The sequence below is a fragment of the Morus notabilis genome, unplaced genomic scaffold, assembly GCF_000414095.1.
Source record: "Morus notabilis unplaced genomic scaffold, ASM41409v2 Scaffold550, whole genome shotgun sequence".
In the NCBI taxonomy this organism is placed as follows: Eukaryota; Viridiplantae; Streptophyta; class Magnoliopsida; order Rosales; family Moraceae; genus Morus; species Morus notabilis.
In genome coordinates, this window is record NW_010364233.1 from 264,711 (window position 1) to 280,862 (window position 16,152).

The 16,152-nt window shown below is 31.8% G+C and overlaps 2 protein-coding genes across 2 annotated transcripts; both read right to left on the reverse strand.

Moving 5' to 3' along the window:
* Window positions 1-1,829: 1,829 nt before the first annotated feature.
* On the reverse strand, window positions 1,830-2,683 carry LOC21399123 (gibberellin-regulated protein 1). Its single transcript, XM_024170820.1, has 3 exons — window positions 2,544-2,683; window positions 2,410-2,452; window positions 1,830-2,240 (listed from the first exon to the last, which is right to left on the reverse strand). The coding sequence occupies exons 1-3, from the start codon at window positions 2,619-2,621 to the stop codon at window positions 2,059-2,061; spliced, it is 303 nt and encodes a 100-aa protein (XP_024026588.1). The 5' UTR covers window positions 2,622-2,683; the 3' UTR covers window positions 1,830-2,058.
* Window positions 2,684-14,519: 11,836 nt separating this feature from the next.
* LOC21399124 (40S ribosomal protein S6) lies at window positions 14,520-15,875 on the reverse strand. Its single transcript, XM_024170816.1, has 4 exons — window positions 15,812-15,875; window positions 15,624-15,732; window positions 15,248-15,520; window positions 14,520-14,889 (listed from the first exon to the last, which is right to left on the reverse strand). Exons 2-4 carry the CDS (start codon window positions 15,703-15,705, stop codon window positions 14,651-14,653), a joined length of 594 nt encoding a protein of 197 aa, XP_024026584.1. The 5' UTR covers window positions 15,706-15,732; window positions 15,812-15,875; the 3' UTR covers window positions 14,520-14,650.
* Window positions 15,876-16,152: the final 277 nt, after the last annotated feature.

Here is a 16,152-nt window from a genome sequence, read left to right on the forward strand (position 1 = left end):
TATGTTTCATTTATTTCGTTGATTTAAATTTTTAATTTTAAATTTTTACAGTTAAAAACTCTTAAAAATATCACATTTATTTTTTTATATTATAATTAAAAATTTTAAAAAAATATTACATCTTAACTAAATTAAAAATTTAAATATGCTCAGAGAGCAAAACGGTAGAGACAGGAGGGCCTACCATCCCTGTAGATACAAATCCAGCGAATTTACATGAAAGAGTCCATTTTGCAAGACTATCTGCAAGCCTATTACAAACTCTCGGGATCCAACTCAGAGACACGCGGAAACTATTTATAAAACGTTTCAAAGTTACGACGCAAAGGCTCCAGCTTGGTAACTGGGAATATGAGTCATAACAAATGGACAGCTGAGATTGACGGGTTCACACGATTTATTAAATCAGATTTTTGTTAATCCACACAACTCTTCATCTTCATGGTCCACAAGTTCGTGAGTCAGAACAATAAAGTACTAGCAAACAGTTTTGATTTGGGCTTAATAGACTATGTGCTTGTTTTTTTTTTTTTTTTTTTTTTTTTTTTTTTTTTTTACTAAAATCTCATTTATTTTACTAATTTAAATTTAAAATTTATATTTTTTTTACAGTAAAAAATTTTCAGAAACAGTCACATTTAATTTTTTTATTATAGTAAAAAGCTCTTATATAAAGTTACATCTAAACTCGAATTAAAAACTCGAATCAGTGAACTAAACGGATCCTAAAACTCAAAATAAAATTGAACTCAAGTTACAATTTTATTTAAGTTCATGTTCGTTTGTAAAATTTGAGTTTTAACTTGAGTTCAAGTTTTATTTTCAACTCAAGTTCTTAAAACTCAAACTCAAGTTAATAAACACTATTTTTTCTATTATTAAAAATGTCATAACTTTTTCGTTTTAATTCCGATTAAGATGATTTTTTTCTATGCGTTCACAACGAAAAGACGAATAAAACCTCACCCATATATCCTATTAAAATTTTTCATCACCATTGAGTTTTTATTAAAATAATATCTAAATACAAATTCAAGTTTTGACCCACTCAAACACAAAATCAAATAGATTCTCAATTCAAATCATAACTCAAATGTGCACATCCAAATACAAACTCAAATTACAACTTCAACTCAAATTATAACTCAAATTTAACTCAAAATCTATACTTTAGTCACCGTAACAAAAAAATACAACCAAACAAACCCATATTTGTTCTCCACTTTTTGGTATTTTTCTGCTTAAAGCATGTGAATCCAGTGCCTCATAGCGTTACGTCACTGATACAAATTAGAAATAACGATGACATTTTTAATCTTTGATTCTTAATGCAATACCAAACACTCCTAACTAATTAGGAAATTGTTTTGTGGTGTTTTTCTAGTGGTTACTAGACTTTAATGAACTTTTAAGTATTGTAAACGTACTGACTATAGTATGATAATTATACATTTGATTTATCAGAAAAAAGCCCAGGGTGCATCAAGACAAAAACAGGGTGGGAAGTAAACTAGTATAACTTAAGATATGACCTGTAAATATGATATATATTCAAATATAAAGAGGCAAAAAGTAAGTTCTCTCTTTTTCTTTTTTTTTTCCTTCGGCTAAAGCTAAATTTAGCATTGTTGATTCCACCAGAGTACCCAAGCTATTTATTTTATTAGAGAGAAAAGAAAAATCTGCCCAGAATTAAATTGAACAATTAAAGTTGCCGTGAATGGCTTAAAAAACTAAATGAAGAAAGATAAAGACATTCATAATTTAAAGCCAAAAACCAAGAAAAGAAAAAGCGGACGTAATAGCTTAAAAATATTCGTTACTAAATATTTGAAGCAATAACAAGCATATCTTTATTAATTAGCTTTTATACACAGAATATTCTGTTATTAATTAATAGTACACTTTTATTTCTCACAACACCCGTAAATATAACAATATATAGGTGTATATATATGTGTATATATATACTCTTCATACGCATACATGCAAAGACTCTGACCGATCATCCTCATACTGTCCATCATCATCGGCATATATAAATAAATTTTGCGAGCTTCAAGGGCACTTGCGTCTGCCACCGTGGGTGGTCATGTTGGCATAGCAAGGGCAGACCTCTTGGTTACCGGCTGTCCCCGGTGGAACACAATTACACCGCTGGCAGCAGGTGCCACAAGCCCTATTGCAGAGGCGAGGCCTCGAGGATAACCGACACCTGGCAGCGCATGACCCCCTGCAATCTAAAAAAAAAAACAAAAAAACAAAACAAGAATTTACTAAATCACTAAAACTAAATAAACGACATGCCCACTTGGTCGATATATATATAGATGTGTAATTAACTTGTACATGTATATTGATAAGAGAAGACGGATTTGAAATTTGATTAACAAATTAATTAGTACTCACCTATTTTTCCATTGGGAGAACCCTTAGCGACGTTTCCATTCACCTGAAAAATTTTAAATATATTTAGGTTATTTTATAACATTACGTGTTTTTGTGTAAAGCTAATATTAATCTTGATGATCAGAACAACTTACAGTTTCATCAGCTTCCACGAGATTGAGAACAAGAAGGGAAATGAGAAGTGAAAGAATCACAACCTTGGAGATGGCCATGGATGAGGACTTGGATATTGTAGCTAGAGTTGTATATGTCGTTTCAAACTAATTGAAAGCTTAATGTATAGTTTGTGTGTAAAATGAGATGCATGGAGTCGTATTTATAGCCGAGAGTTTGCGATCGAGTTAGGAGTGATAAGAAAGGCAAAGTACATGCAATAAGGACGGCATTGTCTTTTAGCAATAATTAGTACGCGGAATTGAGATTTTATTACAAAAAAGAAACAGAAATAAATTTAAAAAAACATGTAATATTTAAAAAAAGAAACCGAAATAAATTAAAAAAAAATGTAATATTAAACAATGGGAAATGTTTTTTATTTTATAAATGTGAGAGGAAAAGAAAAAGTGTTTGTGGAATAGTGACATGTCAAGGAGAATGATCTTACTGATCATCATATTCATGTACAGTGAAAGCATTTGGAATCATCTGGAAGAATGTAGATGATCACCTATTATCATTTTACATGGTGCATTGTGTTCCAGATGGCTGTTGCACGCGCATGGTTTAAATCTGTTTCCTTTTCTTTTTTTCTTTTCTTTTTTTCCCCCCTTTGTCCCTTTGTTTTCTAGTTAAATGTCTGGACAAAATTGATATTTTTTGAACCAAGATGCTAGTTAGTGTTCTTAGCAGTTAAGCTGATTGATAAAAAAACGTAATTAAGCAAGCACATTAGAATCTTCTCTTCTTAATAAACCTAGAGGCTAGCTAGGAACTTTGTCGGTTTATGTTTTTCAATTTGGATAAGCATTTGAAAGGATAATCTTGAATCTCATGATCAGTTTTAAAATGTACGTTAAAAACGAAAAATCTGAAGTAGATAACAAGCAGCCAGCTATGAATTTTCATGAAACTAATATTAATGAAGAGTTGAAAGATATGTATCTTCTTTCTTTTTCGGACCAGCAAGCGCTGACAATTAATTGTTTACGCTAAGTTCCAAGAACTCATTAATTAGTAAATTGTTAGGTTTATCATCTTTCTCTTTCACATCTCACAACCTAATTATGAATATATAATTATATATTACACAAATATATACGCATATACTTATACATATACATATGCATATAACTTGATTCCCTGGCCTACTCTATTGAGTTTGGACTGAACACGCATTATTGGTGTCATGGGATATTTCTTATGAGCTAGTATCTATGTACCTTTAATCATTTGCCAGCCTAGTGAGTAGGCTTCTATCTCTTAGTAATCATTAAAATTAGTACTAAATTAATAACGTTAAATTTATATCCAAGTTTATGACCCATGACCACTATATAGGGAAAAGTCACATTAATGCATTATACAATGAGCACTACCTATAATAATCAAAATTATCGTAAAAGAAAACTAGGTGTTATATATATATATATATATTTCTTTTCTTTCTTCCTTGAATAAAAACAAAACCCCAAATTATAATAACAATTCATTACAAATTCTAAAGAAAAACCAGAAGGATATTCACTTAAAAGACAATATAGCTAGGGCCACCAACACCAATGGATTTTTTATTCATTGTGGGGTTCGGTAGTGGTGTTCATAATGATTTTTCTCACACTAAGTCAGACACTTGAGGCTGGTAAGCCTTCAATTAAATTGAGAAAAATACGCTTTGACTACCTTGCTACACGCTACAGCAAGCAAAGAATAAAATAGAGAGAAAAAAGAGCAGCGATTAATGCTCTTATCTCTATCCACACGTGTGCTTAAAAGGGAAAGGCATTTAGAAAGCGGCGTAATTGGGTTCGTTGTCTGTACTCGTTGAAGCTTCCGGATCAAACCAACTCGACAGCTGTAGTGCTGCTTAAACTTGCTTCACAGCTGTACTAATTTGGTCATGCATATATGGACTTTTGTTCAATGATTTTTTATGATCGACTTTATTTTAATATATATTTTTTCTGCTAATCGACTTTACTCTAATATATTGAGTACATAACATGACTTATAGAGACGCCTTAATTTCTATTTTGCTTTGCTCGGCTTAGGGTGCGTTGTTTCCATTACTTTGAATGAAAAATTTACTGAAATTTAAATTTTTGTTAAAAAAAAGGACATTATATTGAAAAGATTAAACTGTTATTCAAACTAAAAAATACAGTGTCATAATATTACTTTAGAATAGAACAGACTACAACATATATGCATCAAATCCACTAGCTATATGGAATTAAAAAAAAATGTGCCATTTGAGTTGTGGTCTATATGGATAAGGGACTAATCAGTAAGTAATATTGTAATAATGGAGAAGATTGTAACGTATACTTCGTTTGAACACTCAAATTCGAGAAAAGAGTAAAAGACACCAATCAATCATAAACCCGTACTTTGGCAACATTGACAGAGGGGGATATTTGGCCAACCCTTTTGTACGAGCACACTCATTCATCTTGATGGATTTAAAATCCGGCTATTTAGCTAAAGTAAGTCTCGTTAAGTAAGTAGATGAAACTCAATTTAGTGAGACTCACTATTTTATAAATATGAAGTATAATTCTCATCGAGATAAATATCATTTTTCTTTTCGTAAAGTTACATAAAAAATACAATCCATTGCTAAGTCTGCAACCTATAAAGCCATGTTTAGTAACCTGTTTGTATTATATGGTATAAGGTGTATTATATTATATTGTGTTAGATTATCATAGGACAACATGGTGTATGTTTGGTGTCATTGCGTATCATACAAGAGGTCAAAAGGTAAAATTTTAAAAATTTTAAGGTTAGAATGTAATTTTTAAAAAAATTTAAGGTCAAAATATAATTTCTAAAAGTTTTAGGGTCAAAATGTAATATTACAAAATTTTTAGAGCCAAAATATTATTTTATAAAACTTGAGGGGTCAAAATATAATTTTTAGAAATATTAATTTGCATTATGCCTCCTTAATTTGTAAACAATTACAAGCTCATGCATGCCTCTATGTCGAGCCAACCACGACATAAATCATGAATCCATTATAGAGTAATACAATGCAGTACGTCAAAAATGAGTTGTATTCAATAATATGATATAGACCGTGTTAATTTACTATCCAAATTAATTTATATAATATAATGGTCACTCTAAACATTATATTAATGTATTAGTACACATTATAATGCTCTAATACGGTTAAATAAATATGTCCTAAATAGACTAGTTACAACTAGTCATTAGAAAGGTCATATATTTTCAATTAATATCGTGGCTACTAAAATTGCCCCAGGAAGACATCATTAAATCAAAACTTAGGATATCTGTCAAATCATGCTTATCTGTCAAACTTAGGATCTACCTTTATAGTGAATGAGTTTGAATTTTTACTTTTTACTCTTGATTAATATCCTTTTTAGTCAAATAACTATATTAATCAAAAGGATATTAATAAAAAAGAAAGGGTAACATTCAATCCCAAACACTCTAAGTGTAAGTTGAGCAATTTTCTCTAAAACAGTCACATTCTAGGAAACTAAAACACATGGATAATTATAAAGGACATATTTAAGTATTATAGATGACAATATAATAAGCAATTTAAGAAACAGTAAGATTATTTTTAAAAAATAATAAAGGAGCCTTTACGGTGAGACCCCGTAAAATATTCACTAGTAGAAAAAACTCAAGGAGCTAACTTTTTTTTTCTTTACTTTCTTTACCTATGTGTACTTAAGAAAGTTTTAGAAAATTATACAAAGCCCCCTGTAAAAAATTGAAAATACAACCTTATGCCACCTCAAATTTTCTATTGTAGTTATAACCTCCCTCATAAAAATTTCTAGTTTCGTTATTGGAACAACTTGTTTTGACCGTTGGATAACTTTTTAAAGGTGAGATATGTACCGATCCGTATTGAAAATTCATAGCATGCCGTACAAAACTGCTCTATATGTAGATCTGACCGTAATAGGTTTTTTTTTTGGGATCTCCCCATAGAGAAGGCCAAATAGTAAAAGGAAAGAGAAGAAACAAAATACGATTCTTGTAGCAACAAAGGACATCAAGTTCAAAAATTCACAACCGACTTAAAAAGGTCAAGATATTGGCTTAGTTTTGTATTAATTTTGAGAGAGAAAAAGCACTTATTGAGATAGTAAAAACCTTAAAAACTGTTTGATAAAACCCAAAGTAATAGATTTTTGAACAATTTCCTCTCAATCTAAAGTTAAAAGCAGAATTTCTATTTTTTAGCTTATGCAGGAATCCTTTTGAGAGTTTAATGAATTTTTTATTCCCTATTTTACCCCCAATGAAATCTCAAATTCACCACCTGTATTACCACCTGTTCTGAGCTTCTCTTCAACTGTCGTTTGAGCTCTCTCGAAACTCCGTTCTCTCTCTTATCCTCTCGTCCGATCTCTCTCGTCTGATCTATCTCTTCTCCTCTTCTCCTCGCGTTTGATCTCTCTCTCCGTTCGCCGGTTTGTGCTCGTTTGGTTTCTCCTCCGTGCGATTGCTGGTTTGCCGGTCTCTCATCTCCTCCTCTGACTGCCCGTTCTCTTCCCATAAGATCAAGAGGTAAGCCTCTGTAACTAATCAATTTTTAGTGTGGTTCTGGATTTGCTTCTGATTTTTTGTCCGCATCTATTTTAGGTTTTAGGGTTCTGATTTTTTGTGAAAAATTTGGTGGATGGATTTTTTGTGAAAAAATTTTCTTTCTCTGCTATGTAAACCCTTTGTTTGGACCGGATTCTGACTCTATTTAATGTGTATTCACATACTTGGATTATAGCTCATGGATATGGTTATTTAAGCATTTGAATCATTCATGCATATTATTCCAAAAACTGTGAAGAAAAACTTTGTTTTTCCTCTGCTCTGTGAAGAAAAACCGGTGGTTAACCATTTATCTTGAATCAGCTTTCATCCTAACCCTTTAACTTACCTTCATGACAAATTCTATGTCACGGGCATCTGCTGCAAGGGAATTTAACATTATTCCTGTTGTTTGATTTTTCCTTGTTGGTATATCTGTTACCATTATTTCTATTCAGTTACCATTTCCTTACTCTTAATGGCATCCACCTGAGACACATTAGTTGTAACTCATTTATGTTGAAGCAAAACCTGTAATGAATCAATTTTGACCGGGCGTATTTTTCTGTTTATTCAATTTTATCAATTTGCTTTACATGCCATTCAATTATTATTATTATTATTATTTTGAAATTCAATTGAATTATGTCATTTTGTTATACATCATACTTTGTCAAATATCACGTAATAATGTAAATCCAATATATTCTAGTGAGTCGTTTCTTTTTGCCATGTTATAACCATATAGAAGTTTCCAGACAAACTATTGATGTATTTGCAGCAATAACTAGAAAAAAAACCATTCAAAAAGAATTAAAATTGAGTATATACATGTCAAACACGAATCACAATTCAACAATGATAAAAAATTCCATTTTGGTCTTGTTTCTTCTTCCTTCTCTATTAACTCTCCCTACTGGTACTAATTTGCCCCAGACTTGCCTACTATAAGGGCATGTGGGTTATGCTTTTTCATGTTTAATCTGTGTACATAAATTTGGTGTTTGTTATAAATTTGGGGTTTGTTATGATGTGTTATAGAATTTGTGGTAAGCCACGATCTCAAAATCTTGGTATTTGTTATGAATTTGGAAAGTGTTTGTGATATGCCATTGATGTTTGTTTATTTGTTCGCTAAGGAGAGTGATGTTTTAGATTTCAGTTAGCATTTCCTAAATGGAAGGTACTATATCACAAGGTAAAACAAAATGGGATTCTGAGGCTGTATACCTTTTTTGTGATTTATGTATCAAAGAGGTTGAAGGTGGACACCGACCTGGAACACATCTTGATACTGTTGGGTGGGAAAATGTAATTAAAAAATTTAATAAAGCAACTAAACGAGTATATAAAAGACAACAATTGAAGAATAAGTGGGATGCTTTTGAAGAATGATTGGAAGCTTTGGAAGGAAGTTGTTGGGAAGGAAACCAGTTTAGGTTGGAACATTAAAAAAGAATACTATTGAAGCATCTGAGGAATGATGGTGTAATAAATTGCAGGTATACAAATGAAGTTGTACAATTTTGATAGTTTAGTGTTAGTGTGTGGCAGGTTTAATTTATAGAAGTGCTTTTTCAAATTCAACCTAACGCATCGAAGTTTCGCACTCGGGAAATTGAACCACAATTGGAGGAAAAGTTAAATAGGATGTTTACTAATATTGTGGCCACATGAGTGTGCTCTTGGACACCCGCATCTGGACAAATGCCATGTGAGCCTAATAAAACAACAAATGAAATGACAACACTTGAACAACTTGAGAGTAGTGGATCGTTAGATGCATAGATTGGAAGAGAAATGACACACGACGCAATCGGAAGAGAAATGACACAAGACCGTAAGAAGAAGCGTCCAATTGAGCCAGATGACAGACAAAAGAAACTCAAGAAAGGGAAAGGCAAGGATAAGGTTGGCGGTGCAGCTAAATTGTCGCAACAAATTGATCGCCTTGTCAATGTAGTTGAGACTATTAGTACCAGATCATCCATTGCACAAACTAAAGGACCAGATTATAGCATTGCAGGAGTACATTCTATTCCCTTGATCGCCTTGTCAATGGGAGCGAGTTGTATTTTTTTGCTATCCACTTGTGCTAGCGAGTTGTATTTTTTTGCTATCCACTTGTGCTCAGACACGATTAAAAGAGAGTCATTTATGGCTTTGAAACGATCTGAGTTGAAGCACAACTTGCTTAAGTTTGAGCATAGGCTATGATCATCCTCTTAAATTTCCTTGAGTGTTCCTCTACTAACGTTAATCTTTTAGTGTGGTTTTCATTAAGTATGTTGCAGACATTGCTATTTTTTCCATATTTTCAAATACATTGTACTGAATACTGTACTCTATTTTTATTCCTCAGACATTGCTATTTTCCATTATTTCATTTGAATTATGTTTACATGTAGTTTTCTTTATTATATGCTGAGATGTCTGACAATAATGCCCAATTGAATTTACAACTTGTTTGTGTTATAGCACGACTCATTGAATAGTATTACAATATGTATATTCATAAAAATTCTTGTATGAACTTTGCTCAAACTGGAAACATGTGGCTAATGAAATTATTAGGCGGACATGAAATTAGAAGTTATAGAATGTTTAGAATGGATAATGATGTTTTTATGTCGCTATGTAATGATTTGCAATGTAACTGCGGATTACAGGGATCAAGAAATATGTTCACGTTTGAAATAGTCAGAATGTTTTTATTCATTTTAGGTCAGGGTGCGGGAAATCGTTCAACACAAGAACAATTTCAACACTCTGGTGAAACAGTTAGTAGATATTTTGAGTACATTCTAGACATTATCTGTCGTATGAGTATGGATGTTATTAAGTTTGATGATCCAGAGTTTAGTGGCGTGCCTCACGAGATACTAACGGATTGTAGATATATACCACATTTTAAGGTATTCTCTTAGTTAATTATATGCTTCCTTCCTTATTTAAAGTATTCATTTTAAACATAAAACTTTTTTCTTTTTAGAACTGTATTGGTGCAATAGAAAGCGTACACGTTTCAGCTACAATACCACCAGAAGATTAAGTCCCATTTATTAGAAGAAAGCGTGTGCCAATCCAAAATGTGATGGTTGCTTGTGATTTCAGTATGAAATTTACATATGCATATGCAGGTTGGGAAGGTAGTGCCCATGATACAAGAATATTCTTATCAACACTACGTCATGCAAATTTGAATTTTTCAACACCACCAGAAGGTTAAAACGTCTTCTATATTCATGAAATATATGTTTTATAATTTACTAATTCGTTGTGTTTTTATTTCAATAGGTAAATACTATTTGGTTGATGTGGGTTAACTACAATTAAAAGGATTTCTTAGACCTTATGGAGGAGAACGATACCATTAAGAATAATTTTGAATGGGTCGTCGACCAACTGGCCATAAAGAGGTATTCAACCAAGTACATTCTTCTTTTTGAAGTGTCATTGAACGCACATTTGGTGTCTAGAAGAAAAAATAGAAAATTTTGAAAGACAAGCCAAATTATTCATTTGCAAAGCAAGTGAAAATAGTTATTGCTACAATGGCGCTCCATAACTACATTAGGAAGCATGACAAGCGTGATCGACATTTTTAAAGGGTCGAGGATAATCCAGATGTTTTCATTTTTGAAGAGAATCATCAACCAGATGACAATGGAGAAGAAAATCAAGCTTTACTATCATTGAAAATGGATGAAGTATGAGATCAAACTGCGGGAAGTTTCATGAACACGACTTAATTTTTTTCATGACTCTACCCGGTTTTGAACATGGAATGTACATTTTTGTTGTATATGTTGATTACTCACTAACGCTCCTTATAGTTGTAACTATATTGTGAATGAAAAAATGAAAAAATAATTAATTATCATAAATTTATTATTAGAAAACTCAAAATCATAGCATTATTTTTTTTTTGTAAGCTCAACAAGTATTTCTAAATACCAAAAACAATTATATATATTTAAGTTTCATACAAATGTCTATTTTTGTCATTTTACATACACACAGCAATTCAGTCTCAAAATTTACCAAACGCTATTATACTGATTTTGAAATCAACACAACAAGTATAATTAAATTTTACCAAACACTCAATTATTTATTATAACAGCTGCTTCTCCTTTTAACATAGCTAAAAGTAATTTTTTTTAAATTCACAGTACTAACAAATTAAGCCATTATTGACAAACAAACTAGGAAAACGGTACTGATTTGGAGACAACAATCTTGCATAGCAGAGCGGAACAGGAGAATGATAATATTATTTACTTGTCTAGTTCATTAATGACTACAAGCACGGAACGACAATAAACCGAAAATGGCATGGACGCGGAAGAAGCAACAATCTCAAAACGACGATAACTTCAAGATTGACGTGAACGGGTAAAAACAAGTACCAAAGCTTTAAGAAGGAAAAAATAATAAAAGAAAGACAAAAAGGAAACGCTATTAATAAGAAAATAACAATTATTATTAAACGACAATCACTCAGATCAACAAAAGAAACAGAACTATTATAAAAACGACAAGAAATGAAAGAACGCGGATAAACATTTCATTACCTACACAACAGCGTTGGGTGGGAAACCTAGAAGTTGATGGAATGAGACGAACCAAAAAAAGCCACGGGGTACTTTTATTAAAATAAACTGTAAAAATCCTATACCATGACTCGATCTGGCAAATATAAGCTGCAATTAGTTTAATTTACTGGTAAGAGCAAAAACTAGAGGTGTCGCTCGGGGGGTGGTAAATTACAACTTAAAGTGCAATGCCAAGAGCAAAGTGTTGAAAGATGGTAAATGATATAGTGCAAAGTCATTAGTTTTTATATTGAGCATTTACAACTGCAACACGTTTTAGGCTTAGTTTAGTAGTGCTGTAGATTTTTAAAAAATTACCTTTAACTGTGTTGAAGGAAGAATGAGCTGTTACAAAAAAACAGCTGAGTGTTTGGTAAATTATAATTATAGTAGCTGTGCTGGTCTCAAAATCAGTGTAATAGCGTTTGGTAAATTATGAGGTTGAATTGTTGTGGATAATTAAAAATTACAACTATATTATATTAAACTATAATATAATATATATAATTACAATAATATATATTTATTATTATATTTAATATAATAAAAAAACTATTATTACATAATATATTATATAATTATGATATAGAATATAATAATATTATTAAAATGGTTAATATAATTACAATATTATAATATTACATAATAAATATTAATATTTCAATTATAATAAAATTAAAAATTACAACTATATTATATTATATTATATAATTATTATTATATTATATTAAACAAATATATTATAATTAATATATTATATAACCATAATGTTGTGTAATACACTATAATAAATAATAATATTAGAATTATAAGATTATATTAATATTTAATTATTATTATAATAAATATAATTATATCAATACAATATAATATATAATATATTATAAAATAATAATTACAATATCATATTATAATTATAATATCATATTATAATTATATTATAATTATAGTATCATATTATTAAAATAATTAGAATATCATTAGAATATCATATTATATGATAAAATAATAATATTAGAGGTATTAATATAATTATGATATTATTTGTTACAATATTACTATCATATTATATTATATTACGAGTTTGAATTTTAGATTGGAAAGATTGTAAATTTTAAATTTCATTAGGGGTATTATATGTATTATGAAAGTTTCATTAATTGTACTATGCTGATTCCCGCACAATCTAAAAGCTAAAGTTGTCTTGAGACTGTTTTTGATTTTGACTGTAGATTTTTGAACAATTCTTTAAAAAAGTACTTTTAAAGAGATTTACTAAAAACTAAAATTGTAGCAAAAGCTGATTTTAGAAAGGAAAAACAATACCAAACTAAGTCTTACTCTGTCTTGTAATTACCTTTCAGTTCATTCAACATATCTTTGCCGTTTCAAATAAAATATTGAAAGTGACGAGAATAGCAAAACTAGATAAAAACAACAATATAGATGAAACTAGGACAACTAATAGCTACAAAATAAAGTGTGACAACAACAAATTAGTTAAAATCTATGTTCACAAGTCCATGATCCGCACACATAATAATAGCTAGATCACTTTTAAAAGGTTTTTAGAATCACCACTATCAAATTCTGAGCCTGTGTGCTACGGCCCCAAACCATTATTGCCCTTCACCAAAACTATCATTAATGTAATAATCAATGGTATCTATTTATTGTCAACACCGGCTCTTCATAAGCAAAAATCAGCTTGCTTGAGATCAGCGTTTTTTATTCAATTGAAAGCAGTTCTACATCGATGATGTGATTATATACTAAAACCCTTGAAGACATTCTCTACCAAGTACCAGGTACAAGATTAAATATTAGGAAAGATTAGTGCTTCCACTTGAAAGATTGTTGAATATTGATCAAATAAAAAAATATTTTAAAAATGCATATTTAATTTTGGAGGGAAAAAAAAAAAAAAAAACCTACAGTTCAGCGACCCCTATAAGACTGATATCCCACGATGTGTTAAGTAAAAACAAGAACTTGAAAAACGACATTAGACTTAAAAGAAAAAAAAAGTACTCCCTTTACAAAATGACACACGAGGTAAAGCGACATTATCAAAGAAAACGGCGTCAAGTTCAAGAAACGACAACCTTCTAAAAGAAACGATACATGAACTTGTAAAACGATCTTATAACTACAGCCCATAATCAGTGCAAAAACAAGATAAAGATAAAACACTGCAATACGACGCTTAACAATAATGGCTGTACGACACCTTTGCAAGTCAGGTCGGGGCCGGCTGCAAATAGGGAGGCCGAAGCAGCGACAGTTGAGCACCGCTGTAGCACCTAGGGACGGCCGTGTTTGGAAGCCACTAAATGAGTTTGTTATGCAAGTTAAAATCAAAAGAAAACGAGATTTGGGACATCAAGCTTTATTTATTTACTTACTTTTATTTTCAATACAAAAAATGATGCTCTTGGTGCTCTTGGTGTACTATTTTAGTGCCGTAGAATAATTTCACTTTGAAAGAGCTGATCTTTTTGAATGCTGTTTAACTGTTTTTTTTCCCCCTCCATTATTAGTTAATGAATGTGGTTTGCGAGTAAAAAATATGCCCGAGGCAACATAGATAAAACGGGGAAAATAAAAGTCGAACTGCATGAGAACATGGAATGAGATACAAGCCAATGCGTTTATTTAGTAATGAGTATAAATTGATAACTAGTTGAGCTATGTTTTTCAAGTTGGAGAAAAATACCAAGGAAGAAAACAACGGAAATACAAGTTTCTTGGCCGAAAATAAATATCAAAAATTGATCGTGTTCAAATAAGACATTTAATAAGTTGGAACATTAACAACTAAGCCACCACATTATCTGTCGCTGAGATGTTCAAAAAAAAAAAAAAAAAAAAAAAAAAACTGAATTAAACTCCCAATCACCTGACCAAATCTAAGTGACAACGGAGGGCTTCGAAGCAGCAGAGAGCCTGGACCTTTTCTTGGCCAAACTCTCACTGCGACGTTCTCTTTGCTCCTTCAATCGGGTAGCAAGGAGCTTCTGGTACTCAGCCGCATCGGACTTGGCCTTGGCAACCCTCTTCTTCTTCTCAGCAATCCTTGCTCGCTTCCTTTGCAAAGTCAATGGAGTGACCAACCTCTGAATCTTAGGGGCCTTGCTGACCTTCTTCCCTGCAAAGACAAGTGCCTCCAAGCTTAATATAATGAAAACCATTACATGTAACCATCTCAACCCTTCTACAAACAAGCACATGATTTAAATCAAATTCCTCCAAACCTTTAATTGAAACAAAACGAAAAATCAATTTTCATAGTGCCAATAAAAAACATTAGTACTTATTATTTGAACACGTCATTGTAAATATATATAATTTTATATATATTCTAAAATGGAATAGCATGAGTACGGAGTCGGAAGAATAAACAGGGTAAAACAAGTACCAAGAGCATTTTCTAACCATCTCTTAACAGCCATTTTGAATATCCAAAATCTGTTAAATTGATTAAATTCACTGTTTTGGAGCCTCACCAGATTTAGTGGTAAAAGATCTGCGGTAGGTGTTGACGTACTTGCGGACATCATCCTCCTTTGATAGATTGAAGAGCTTGCGGATCTTCGATGCCCTCTTTGGACCTCTCATTCTAGGTTTCTCTGTGTCGGTCAGTCCAGGTAGATCATTTTCCCCCTTCTTTACAATCACCAAGTTCAGAACAGAAAGGTCTTGGCTGACAATGCACCCACGCACAGACTTCCTCCTGCGCTCTCCATTGCGCCTTCCATAACCACGGAAACAAGGGGTTCCTGGGCATAAAATGTTAAAGAGTCAATATTCAGACAGAGAACGGAATGTGGAACGACACAATAGACGGATATGACGATACAAGAACAGAAGATTTTTACCAACCTCTGTGGAGCAAGAGGCGAACACGACCAGGGGTCAAGACTCCCTGCTTCATTGGGAACCCTTGCTTGTCACATCCTCCCATGATTTTGAAGACATAGCCCTTGAATTCCTGTAAATGACCAATAGTCTGTGTAAAGACATAATATCAATCAAGTATTAAGCACATTGCAACCACAAAATATACATACCTCTCCAAGGGAGTCTCCACTAACTTCCTGAGAGATCCTCTTGTCAAAAAATGCTCGCCTGTAATCAAACAAGTAGACGTGATTATAGACATAGGGAGAGACAATTCTGCAAAAAGAAGTAGCTAAAGAAATACACAATTTTGAGCTATATTTAATTCACACACGGTATCAGAAGATACAAAACTGCAAATCTTTATAAGACAGACTCGGACAGCTAGATAGATCTGAAACAAAACTCAAAACCAAGACTCCGTTCGATCTATGTATAATCCACTTGAATTCATACACAAATGAGCAAAACACCTAATAAAGCAGAAAAGAGTAAGATCTTGTTTAGCAGG

What these genes read in the sequence shown, in the direction of transcription:
- LOC21399123 (XM_024170820.1), bottom strand. Translation starts at nt 2,621, where the DNA reads ATGGCCATCTCCAAGGTTGTGATTCTTTCACTTCTCATTTCCCTTCTT. An exon ending in TCGTGGAAGCTGATGAAACT is followed by an intron (nt 2,453 to 2,543) that starts GTAAGTTGTTCT and finishes AAAATTTTTCAG; the next exon opens with GTGAATGGAAACGTCGCTAA. An exon ending in TTCTCCCAATGGAAAAATAG is followed by an intron (nt 2,241 to 2,409) that starts GTGAGTACTAAT and finishes TTTTTTTTTTAG; the next exon opens with ATTGCAGGGGGTCATGCGCT.
- LOC21399124 (XM_024170816.1), bottom strand. Translation starts at nt 15,705, where the DNA reads ATGGGAGGATGTGACAAGCAAGGGTTCCCAATGAAGCAGGGAGTCTTG. An exon ending in TCGCCTCTTGCTCCACAGAG is followed by an intron (nt 15,521 to 15,623) that starts GTTGGTAAAAAT and finishes TTTTATGCCCAG; the next exon opens with GAACCCCTTGTTTCCGTGGT. An exon ending in ATCTTTTACCACTAAATCTG is followed by an intron (nt 14,890 to 15,247) that starts GTGAGGCTCCAA and finishes TTGTCTTTGCAG; the next exon opens with GGAAGAAGGTCAGCAAGGCC.